Here is a 12,336-nt window from a genome sequence, read left to right as displayed (position 1 = left end):
CTAACACACAATTCTTCTGCTCCTCGAACCCATTTTCCACACAGCTTCCTTATTTCTCCTACCAGCACTTACTCTTCTTCTACACTTGCCTGCTCATTGTGCAAGTTTGTTTGCGTCTTGAACTTTCATTCAGCCTCCCTCATTACCCACCAATTTGGTGCCATCTGTAAATTTTGATAGTGAAAAAAGAAAATATATTGTGACGAAATCAATAATGCTACAGAATCGTTCAGCACAGAAGGTCATTTAACCCACCCTGTGCTTTGAAAGTGCTATCCAATTAATCCCAGGCCCCCGCTCTTTCTCCAGAGTTCTCCAGTTATTTTTCCTTTTGAAGTATTTATCCAATTCGCTTTGGAGGTTATTATTGGATCTGCTTCCACATACTTTCAGGCAGAGCATTCCAGATCTTGGAATTTATGCCCTCCCCTGAAGTAGTTCCGAGGTAGAGGAGGCATTTAACTGGACAGGAAGGGAGGGAGGGTGCGTGGTGGAGACCCTTCCAATCTGCCACTTCTGCCCCAATTAAGTCCATGTCAGGTAGGCTCGTGGACCCACTTCCTACCCTGCTGCCAATTGATGCCCTTAAGCGGGCAATCAACGCCCATGAAGGGCCTCCTCCTACTGACGCTGGTCTTCAACTAAGCTGGGGTGCCAGGGGCCTGGGAGTTGCCTTGTTGTCTTGTACTGAGTGCCTCATCGAGGACCCAGTATGGGAAGGGGGTTCATTGAGAGCCTTACCCCTGCCCTTGCTGCCTCCCCCCGTCACTCACGACCCCCACCCTACCCTCACTCCCTTTTGGTGATCCTGGGCCTCAGGTGCGTGCATTGCTGGCTGTAACCAGTTCCAGCTGGCACTGCCTGCAATGCACAGCTACCAGCCTCTGATTGGGCGGCAAATCTCGGAAGGGGCGGGGGGAGGGGTGGGATTTCTGCCCCCGTGTCCTCGATCTCTGATTGGTACTTGATGCAACAGGCCACCCTGAGGAGACGGCGAAGGGCTCTTGGTTGCTCTCCAGTTATCGGGTGAGAGCCTGTCTCCTGCATTAAATACTGCTCACTGTGTGAAAAAGTTTATTTTACTTTTTATCTTAAATTGGTGACCTCTGGTTACCAATCCTCTTGCCATTGGAACCAGTTTATCCTTATTTACCAATGAAAGCCCTTCATAACTTTGACCCAGGCAGGCCAGCAGCGCGGGTTCAATTCCCGTACCAGCCTCCCCGAACAGGCGCCGGAATGTGGCGACTAGGGGCTTTTCACAGTAACTTCATTTGAAGCCTACTTGTGACAATAAGCGATTTTCATTTTCATTTCAAATCTGCCTTTAACCTTTGCTGATCTAAGGAGAACAATCTTAGCTTTTTAAATCATTCAACCTCACTGGAAAGTTTTGAAATTAGGATTTTTGACAGTTTTATAAATAACATTCCAAGAAAATTCATGCAGGTTGACAAGAGTACAGGGGCAGCAATGGACATTTAAATCAAATGGACAGTGCAGCATTCACTGCTTGTGGTCAAACTGTTCTCATGGTGAGCTGGACATTAACTGGAGTGAATCAGTTGGTAATCAGTGGAGGAAAAATGATTCCCACTGCTGGGTTCATAGGTTTGACATCATTGGCTAAAACTCTAGAGGAGAGATGAAGAGAAATACTTTCACTCCCTCATGGCAGACTGGTACAAAAGGTAAAGCCACGTGGGATTCGAGGTGTGCTAGCTGGATGGATAAGAACTGGCTTGGCAACAGGAGACAAAGAGTAGCGGTAGAAGGGAGTTTTTCAGAATGGAGATCAGTAACTTAATGGTGTTCCACAGGGATCAGTGCTGGGACCACTGTTGTTTGTAATATATATAAATGATCTGGATGAAAATGTAGATGGTCTGATTAGCAAGTTTGCAGATCACACTAAGTTAGGTGGAGTTGCAGAAAGTGACATTCTCTGACTGTCAGAGAATACAGCAGATTATAGATAGATTGGAAAGTAGGGCAGAGAAATGGCAGAAGGAGTTCAATATGGACAAATGTGAAGTGATGCATTTTGGAAAATCAAATTCAGGTGTGGATTATACAGTAAATGGCAGAACACTTAGGAGCATTGACATACAGAGGGATCTGGGCGTTCAGGTCCATCGTTCCATAAAAGTGACAAAGCAGGTGGATAAAGTGGTCAAGAAGGCATACAGCATGCTTGCTTTTATTGGCCGGGGCATTGAGTACAAGAGTTGGCAGGTCATGTTACAGTTGTATAAAACTTTATTTCGGCCACAATTGGAATATTGCAGATCTGATCTCCATACTACCAGAAGGACGTGGATGCTTTGGAGAGCGTGCAAAGAAGGTTTACCAGGATGGTACCTGATCTGGAGGGTGTTAGCCATAAGGAGAGGTTGAATAAACTTGGATTGTTTTCATTGGAAAGATGGAGTCTGAGGGGAGACCTGATTGAGAGCTACAAAATTATGAGAGTATAGAGAGGGTGAATAGCAGAAGCTTTTTCCCAGGGTGGAAGACTCAATTACAGGGGGGCACAGGTTCAAGGGGAGAGGGGGAATGTTTTTGGGAGATGTGCGGAGAAAATCTTTCATGCAGAGGGTGGTGGGTGCCCAGAACGTATTTCCAGTGGAAGGGGTGGAGTCAGGCATGAAAGCAATGTTTAAGATGTATCTTGATAGGCACATGAACGGGCGGGGAATGGAGGGTTGCAGATCGTTTGGGCAATAAGTAGTTTGTCTGAATAAGGAATCTGGATCATAAGAACATAAGAATTAGGAACAGGAGTAGGCCATCTGGCCCCTCGAGCCTGCTCTGCCATTTAATGAGATCATGGCTGATCTTTGTGGACTCAGCTCCACTCTCCGGCCCGTACACCATATCCCCAAATCCCTTTATTCTTTAGAAAGGCATCTATCTTTTTCTTAAAAACGTTTAAAGAAGGAGCCTCAACTGCTTCACTGGGCAAGGAATTCCAGAGATTCACAACCCTTTGGGTGAAGAGGTTCCTCCTACACTCCGTCCTAAATCTACCTCCCCTTATTTTGAGGCTATGCACCCAAGTTCTGCTTTCCCCGACCAGTGGAAACAACCTGCCCACATCTATCCTATCTATTCCCTTCATAATTTTATATGTCTCAATAAGATCCCCCCGCATCCTTCTAAACTCCAATGAGTACAGTCCCAGTCTACTCAACCTCTCATCGTAATCTAATCCCCTCAACTCTGGGATCAACCTAGTGAATCTCCTCTGCACTCCCTCCAGTGCCAATATGGCCTTTCTCAGGAAAGGAGACCAAAACTGAACACAATACTCCAGATGCGGCCTCACCAACACCCTATACAATTGCAGCATAACCTCACTAGTCTTGAACTCCATCCCGCTAGCAATGAAAGACAAAACTCGATTAGCCTTCTTAATCACCTGTTGCACCTGCACACCAACTTTTTGCGACTCGTGCACCAGCACACCCAGGTCCCTCTGCACAGCAGCATGTTTTAACATCTTACCGTTTAAATAATAATCCATTCTGCTGTTATTCCTCCCAAAATGGATAGCCTCACACTTGGCAACATTGAATTCCATCTGCCAGACCCTAGCCCATTCACCTAACCTATCCAAATCCTTCTGCAGACTTCGGTATCCTCTGCACTTTTTGCTTTACCACTCATCTTAGTGTCGTCTGCAAACTTTGACACATTGCACTTGGTCCCCAACTCCAAATCGCCTATGTAAATTGTGAACAACTGCGGGCCCAACACTGATCCTTGAGGGACCCCACTAGTTACAGGTTGCCAACCAGAGAAACACCCATTTATCCCCACTCTCTGCTTTCTGTTAGTTAACCAATCCTCTACCCATGCTACCACTTTACCCTCAATGCCATGCATCTTTAGTTTATGCAGCAACCTTTTGTGTGGCACCTTGTCTAAAGCTTTCTGGAAATCCAGATATACTACATCCATTGGCTCCCCATTATCTACTGCACTGGTAACGTCCTCAAAAAATTCTACCAAATTAGTCAGACACGACCTACCCTTTGTGAACCCATGCTGCGTCTGCCCAATGGGGCAATTTCCCTCCAGGTGCCCCGCTATTTCCTCCTTAATGATAGATTCCAGCACTTTCCCTACAACCGAAGTTAAGCTTACCGGCCTATAATTACCCGCTTTCTGCCGACCTCCTTTTTTAAACAGTGGTGTCACGTTTGCTACTTTCCAATCCTCTGGGACGACCCCAGAGTCTAGTGAATTTTGATAAATTATCACTAGTGCGTTTACAATTTCCCTATCCATCTCTTTTAACACTCTGGGATGCATCCCATCAGGGCCAGGAGACTAGTCTACCTTTAGCCCCATTAGCTTGCCCAATACTGCCTCCTTAGTGATTACAATCATCTCAAGGTCCTCACCTATCATATCCTTATTTCCACCAGTCACTGGCATGTTATTTGTGTCCTCCACTGTGAAGACTGACCCAAAAAACCTGTTCAGCTCCTCAGCCATTTCCCCGTCTCCTATTATTAAATCTCCCTTCTCATCTTCCAAAGGACCAATATTTACCTTAGCCACCCTTTTTTGTCTTATATATTTGTAGAAGCTTTTACTATCTGCTTTTATGTTCTGAGCCAGTTTACTTTCATAGTCTACCTTACTCTTTATGGCTTTTTTAGTAGCTTTCTGTTGTCCCCTAAAGACTTCCCAGTCCTCTAGTCTCCCACTAATTTTTGCCACTTTGTATCTTTTTTCCTTCAATTTGATACTCTCCCTCACCTCCTTAGATACCCACGGTCGATTTTTCCCCTTTCTACCGTCTTTCTTTTTTGTCGGTATGAACCTTTTCTGAACACTGTCAAAGATCGCGCGGAAGGTTCTCCACTGTTCCTCAACTGCTTCACCATGAAGTCTTTGCTCCCAGTCTACCTTAGCTAGTTCTTCTCTCACCCCATTGTAATCGCCTTTGTTTAAGCACAAAACACTAGTGTTTGATTTTACCTTGTCATCCTCCAACTGTATTTTAAATTCCACCATATTGTGGTCGCTCCTTCCAAGAGGATCCCGAACTATGAGATCATTAATCAATCCTGCCTCATTACACAGGACCGCTTGTTCCCTTGTAGGTTTCATTACATACTGTTCCAGGAAATTATCCCGGGCACATTCTATAAACTCCTCCTCAAGGCTGCCTTTACCAACCTGGTTAAACCAATCGATATACAGATTAAAATCGCCCATGATAACCGCTGTACCATTTCCACATGCATCCGTTATTTCTTTGCTTATTGCCTGCCCTACCATCCTGTTACTATTTGGTGGCCTATAGACTACTCCTATCAGTGACCTTTTCGCCTTACTATTCCTGATTTCCACCCAAATTGATTCAACCTTGTCCTCCATAGCACCAATATCATCCCTTACTATTGCCCGGATGCCATCCTTAAACAACAAAGCTGCACCACCGCCCTTACCGTCCATTCTATCCTTTCGTATAGTCTGATACCCTTGGATATTTAACTCCCAGTCGTGACCATCTTTTAACCATGTTTCAGTAATGGCCACTAAATCATAGTCATTCACGATGATTTGCGCCATCAACTCATTTACCTTATTTCGTATACTACGAGCATTCAGGTAAAGTGCACTTATGCTGTTTTTTATGTCTTTGTTATGAATCCTAACACCTTGATCAGTAACTTTTCGCAATTTATTTTTCCTCTTACCCTTTCTCCTAATTTTCCTTGTCTATGAACCCATATCTCTACATATGGGTGACTGCCTCCTGAAACGTAACCTGCTGCCTTGATCTCCATTAATCATTATACTGTCCATAGCTTTACACTTCCCTTCCCCCCAACTTGCTCGTTTAAAGTACTTGTGACCAACCTATTTATCCTATTCGCTAGAACACTTGTCCCAGAATGGTTCAGGTGAAGACCGTACCAACGGTACAGGTCCCTCCTGCCCCAGTACTGATGCCAATGCCCCATGAAATGGAATCCCTCTTTCCCGCACCACTCCTTTAGCCACGTGTTAACTTCTCTAATTTTTTCAACCCTATGCCAATTGGCACGTGGCTCGGGTAGTAATCCAGAGATTATAACCCTGGAGGACCTGCTCTTTAATTTAGTCCCTAGTGTTTGATAATCCCCAAACAGGTCCTCTTTCCTAGTCTTACCTATGTTGTTAGTCCCAACGTGGACCACAACAACTGGATCCTCCCCCTCCCTCTCCAAAATCCTTTCAAGCCGATCAGAGATGTCCCTCACCCTGGCACCGGGCAGGCAAAATACCATGCGGGACTCTCGATCTGGCTTACAAAGAATGCCATCAATCCCCGTAATTATAGAATCCCCTACAACTACCACTTGTCTTTTTGCTCCCCCCTCTTGAATGGCTTCCTGTACCACGATGCAGTGGTCAGTCAACGCATCCTCCCTACAGCCCTCTTCCTCATCCACACAGGGAGCAAGTACCTCATACCTGTTGGTCAAGGGCTGAGGCTCCTCAACTCCTAAACTCAGGATCCCCCTACCTGCCTCCCTTGCAGTCACACCACTCTGTCCCTGACCACTGTCCGAATTAACAGAACTTATTCTACCTGGTGTGACTGCCTCCTGAAACAAAGCGTCCAGGTAATGTCCTCCCTCCCTGATGTGCCGCAGTGTGTGCAGCTCGGTCTCCAGCTCATCAATTCTGAGCCGAAATTCCTCGAGCAGCCAACACTTGCTGCAGATGTGGTCACTGACGGTCTCAATGGGGTCCGCCAGTTCCATCATCATACAGCAACAGCACATCACCTATCCAGCCATATTCAACTAGTTAATTAATTTAAATATTAAAAAAAAAAAAAAATTCTTTATAGAACCTCAAGGATAAACCCGAACACCAACAAAAACACAGCCCTCTCTCGCCACTCACCCGGACTCAGTCACTCACCTAAACTCAGATGCACTCTGTTCCAATCAGCACTCCGTGACTAAAGGCACTCCTGCCACACATTTTGTGCACTCACCTCTCCCAGCACTGTCCCGGCTCTCTCCTCCCGCGCTTTTTAAATCTCCCGACTCTCTCCTCCGGCGCTGTTTTCGCTGTCCCGGCTCTCTCCTCCCGCGCTTTTTAAAGGATCGGTGCAGGCTTGGTGGGCTGAAGGGCCTGTTCCTGTGCTGCAATGTTCTTTGTTCTTTGGAAGAGTTGTCGTGATCTGGAACCTTCTACCTGAAAAGTTGAGTGGAAGTTGATTTCATAAATATTTTTAAAAGAGAGCTGGATCAGCACCTGAGCATGAAGAACTTCCACGGTCACAGATAAAGAGCAGGGTCATGGGACTTGGTATCACTGATCTTTCAAAGACCAGCACAGGGACTTTGGAGTGAAGTTTACTCCGATTCTAGGATTCTTGGTGCTAATGGACACTGTTCACTTAACCTGCACAAGGCTCAAACTGCAATCCTCAGCTGGGATTTTCTGGTCCCACCTGCGGCAGGAATCGTGGTGGGTGAGATGGAACATTTGACGGGCTAGACAAAGGTCCGTTGGCTTTGGGGCGGGACTGGAAACTCCTGGACCTCAGAGGAGTGATGGTCCTGCCTTCCTTGCCTGGAAAGAGTATGTGGAGTTCGGTCCAAACTATATCAATCCTGCATGGCTGTCCACATTCCAGTGGAAAGGCCTGATGTTCAGTCGCTGCCCAAATCACTATTCCATGGCCTCAGCTAATTCTGTCTCTGCTTAGGGATTACCATTGTCACTTGTCAGCACTGGTCAGACATATCCCCAAGGGGGTTTCAACACAGCACCAACCTCCCCCATTCAGTCAAACTTCCCTTTCTCCGTCCCATCGCCACCGTTTCTAAAATGAAGAAATGTGCTTGGTGAAAATAAAAATAGAACTCCACAAAATTTGTCAATAATATACAGCAGGCATTCTGCACATTTTCCAGTGTAAAATAAGGAAAAGGGTGACTGTTAATTCTGGAGTATGTGCTGTAGGATCTCTTATTTTATCTTCTAATGAGAGTCGATAGTCCGGTTGATTGGAGGTGTCAAAACACAACTTTTTTGCTAATTATTCACTTGAATACACTTGAATAAGAACTGAATCAAAAATTAGAAACAAAATGTCAATCAATGCATACAGGGGTCAAACACATGGCAAAAAAAACATTAAACATCAAAGCATAAAGAAATCACTTTAAACACAAACAGATAGATGATTCAAGAATTTAGGAAGGCAGGTCTTACTTTTAAGGGATTCCTTATCTATGGTCTAATCCCCCATTTATTCTCATTGGTTTCTAATTCTCAGCTGATTTGTTCAAATAGATGTCCGTCACTTTGAGGATGATTTATTATTCACACATCGGCCATTACTTAAGATTGACTGGTATCCATTAGGAATAATTTATATCTATGTGTGGGCCTCATGAAAATAGATTTCTCATGCCACTGCTGGCCATAGACCTTGCTGTAACTAATTATTTGATATATTCTTATTACTAAATGCACTGAAATACAATGGTCTATTCATTAATGACAATCTTTATTGTCACAATTAACATTAACACTGAAATGAAGTTACTGTGAACAGCACCTAGTCGCCACATTCCGGCGCCTGTTCGGGTTCACAGAGGGAGAAATCAGAATGTCCAAATTACCTAAAAGCACATCTTTCGGGACTTATTTGGAATTTACATGGATTATATGGAACATTCGTTGGAACAATCTTTAAATTTCTACAGACAAGACCCTAAAGTTCAATAGTTAATTCATTATCTGGAGCATTATCTGGAACAGTGCTATCTTTTCACAGTCATGTCATTTTGAATAATCCCACTCTTTCAATCAGTACTCAAAGACATCAATAAATCAATGAATAAATCAGTAATCTATCAGCGCTGACAGCTCATTGCATGAATGGACAACCTTGGTTTGGGTTGAAAGAAATGCTAGATAAAAATCCAAATATAACACTGTTTCTTTGCACAGTGCAGCTTATGTTTAGCAAATATGACTGTAGATTTACAGTAAGCATAAAGCTGCGACAGCAAGTAATATTAAACATTTACCTATAAAAACCCCTTTCATGATATCATGACTGCAGATCTATAGAACATGATTTTTTTCTGGAGAGTTGGAATTGAAAAGCAGAGAAATTATGTGAAACTTGTATGAAACAGTGCCATGCGACCTGTATTCTGTGAGAACATGAGGCAGGGCCTTGGCTTAACCTCCCATTGGAAGGATACCTCTGACAATACAGCACAATCTGAGTACTACAATTGGGACAGTATTTTACAGTCACCTGTCAACAGGTTTGTGGGCTGCCGGGGTGGGGAGAGGAGGGGGGGGGGGGTGCACGTGTAAAATATCCGGTGGTTATTCGACCGACCTCCGACCTGACCCCGATCTGCCTGCAATTTTATGTGGGGCCTGGGTAGGCCCGCTGGCCCTCACCATAGTTATAGACTGCTTCCTGCTTGGCCACAGGTGGGAAGGAGGGGGCTGCTCACATCCCTCAAGGGGGTCCTTGTGGGAGGCACATCTCCGTCCCACATTGGGCTCCCGCCCCAAAGACCTGCCCTTCCCCCACACTAGGGTACGCCCTCCCCCACTGACCAGTCCATCACGATTGCCATCCTCTTTTCCTCTCCTGCCCCCCCCCCCCCCCCCACCATGAACCCCCCCTCCCCCCCCGCAATTCCCCAGTCCTGGACTCTGGCATTTAGGCTGGGATTTTCTCCCATATCGGAAAAGCTGCCAACAGCAATTCAAAGGGCAGCACTTTGATAAAAAAACCTTCAGGCCTCGCGTCCCACGATATATCACCAGGAGGGTGGCCTTTGATTCACCCGCACCGCCGGCAACTTAGTTACTCAATGATCCAGGGCGGCATTTTTAAGGTCATCCCACCACACAGGTAGCAAACCAGTTCACCCAGGTACACCCCATGGCACCCACCGGCACTACCCTGGTACTACCCTGACATCAAGTGGGCACTACCCAGGCATTCCCCTCTTCCCCTGAGCGCTGCACTCACCTGAGCTCCTCTGAGAGTCCTGCTTACCAGGTGTATACCTTCTGAAACTAGCCATGCATTACCCCGTTCTGACATCACGCCTCAGTGAGTGGATTTTTTGAAGTGCAGGGATGATTCTAGTGTATGGACCTGACTGGCAAATTGTGCCAAAGTGACTTATTGGTATCCACAGCTTGCAGGTTTGATGCTGTCGAGGACAGAAACTCAATTACTAATGATTCAGAGTGGGGTCTCTGGTCTCACATGATATAAACCGCTTCAAGACAAGGGGATTGTTGGGGTGGTGGGGTGGATGAAATCAGCCCTGTCCCCTGCTAACAGCCCAGTGATTTGCCTGCTGGAAAAATGCACCAGATTGGAGGATGGATAGAATTGCAATGCTCTCCATGGTCAAGTAGTCTAACCAACACTACTGAGTCTTATGCATAAAGAATGGCCACTTGGGGAAAGATAGTAGAGAACAGTCCGTACCAATGGAACAACACCTCAGTAAAAGCCATTCCTTCAGAAGAGGTGAACATGAGGGACTGGGTGATGCAATTTCTAGAATGGCAAGACTCTGTTCATAACAGCACATGGCCTCCACCTACAGTGTATGTAATCTGGCCCACTATTTAATGTCGTTTCAGGTGCAGTTTCCTGGTAGCGATGACCTATCTGACTGCCTGCCAGATCATTCGAGTCTACGTCTTAGATGGCGAAGAACGATCTGCTGACTTCTCAGGGTAAGTACAGGAGAAGGGCACTTCCATGTCATTGGGGCAGCACAGTAGCATAGTGGTTAGCACAATTGCTTCACAGCTCCAGGGTCCCAGTTCGATTCCCAGCTTGGGTCACTGTCTGTGCGGAGTCTGCACATTCTCCCCGTGTGTGCGTGGGTTTCCTCCGGGTGCTCCGGTTTCCTCCCACAGTCCAAAGATGTGCGGGTTAGGTGGATTGGCCATGCTAAATTGCCCATAGTGTCCAAAATTGCCCTTAGTGTTGGGTGGGGTTACTGGGTTATGGGGATAGGGTGGAGGTGTGGACCTTGGGTAAGGTGCTCTTTCAAAGAGCCAGTGCAGACTCGATGGGCCGAATGGCCTCCTTCTGCACTGGAAATTCTATGATTCTATGATTGATTTGAAATAGTTATTAATCGCAGTTTGCCACCTTGTGATGTTTGTGTCATAATATGTGCACCGCTTTAGCTTGTGGTCACTATAAAGCAGCTGTGATGCGGACCAATGTCTTTAAATAGTTAACAAGGTTCAAGGAAAACTCAACATTGGAGCTTTTTCCCTGTCAGATATTTATGTAAAATTTGAAAGAAAGATTCAAGGGACAAGGGTGGCATTTATTGGCCAATATTAGTTGCTGCATACAATGGTGATGGGCTTTTTCACTACTATGTGATGAGCTGATCCTACAGGATTTTGATCCACAACAATGAAGAAATGGGCTGATATAGATCCAAGTCAAGATGGTGTACAACTTGAAGTGGAACTTGGTGATGATGGTGGTATTCCCTTGCACCTTCTGCCCTTGTCCTTCTAGATAGGTTTGGGAGATGCTGTCAGGGAAGCCTCGACAAGCTGGGGATTAGGGTTGCAGTGTCGTTATCAAGGGGATTCCTTTGGCCATTAATAAATCTGTTTATGACCAAGTATTTTTGAGAATTAGATGATGCTACCAATAGGTTCCAACTGGGGAATAAGTTTAATCTATCTCGCCCATTCGGAAACCGACAGGATCAGTTACAAAACTGGTTCGACGTTTCATTTGATTGTACATTCCACTAAAATGAGCAGCAACAACAATAACATACAGAAACAGCAGGTTTAACGTAATGAAAGGAAATGAAGATCGCTTATTGTCACAAGTAGACTTCAAATGAAGTTACTGTGAAAAGCCCCTAGTCGCCACATTCCAGGTTGGATTCGCCACTTCGTAACGCTGGAAGCGAGAATGGTGATCGAGTGGAGAATCGCACAAAATGGAAAGAAATCTGTTTTGCACCCGGCACTGATTCCGACGCCATGCTGCGGTCTCTCACTGGCGGGGATGTCGTGTCTGCGCCCAGCGCCGGCGGATCCATGCAAAACCATCATTTGCATGGATTTTAATATTATTCACGACTTGGACACTTCATACTCCAACCCTCTGCGATGCTCTGCCCCTCTTAGGCAGAAGTCTCGCAGGCGCTAATGAGAGCAAGTATTTACCAGTGGGGTCTGGGTGCCATGGCTGCAGAGGAGGAGCGGAGGTCCAAGAAAAACGCTGAAAAAGACTCCAATATTGTTGGGCTTGCTGGGAGGGTGGGGGGC

General features: G+C 45.7%; 1 protein-coding gene across 1 annotated transcript in view; it reads left to right on the top strand.

Annotated features, from left to right (window-relative positions):
* LOC140415425 (lysophospholipid acyltransferase 2-like) overlaps positions 1–12,336 on the top strand; it is a 150,468-nt gene that overhangs the window by 76,107 nt on the left and 62,025 nt on the right. The window contains exon 4 of the mRNA XM_072501053.1: positions 10,663–10,758. Within this exon, the coding sequence (XP_072357154.1) occupies positions 10,663–10,758 (96 nt within the window). The remainder of the gene's footprint in view (positions 1–10,662; positions 10,759–12,336) is intronic.

Source organism: Scyliorhinus torazame, chromosome 1 (genome assembly GCF_047496885.1).
Source record: "Scyliorhinus torazame isolate Kashiwa2021f chromosome 1, sScyTor2.1, whole genome shotgun sequence".
Lineage (NCBI taxonomy): Eukaryota > Metazoa > Chordata > Chondrichthyes > Carcharhiniformes > Scyliorhinidae > Scyliorhinus > Scyliorhinus torazame.
This window is presented reverse-complemented; position numbering and strand designations above follow the sequence as displayed.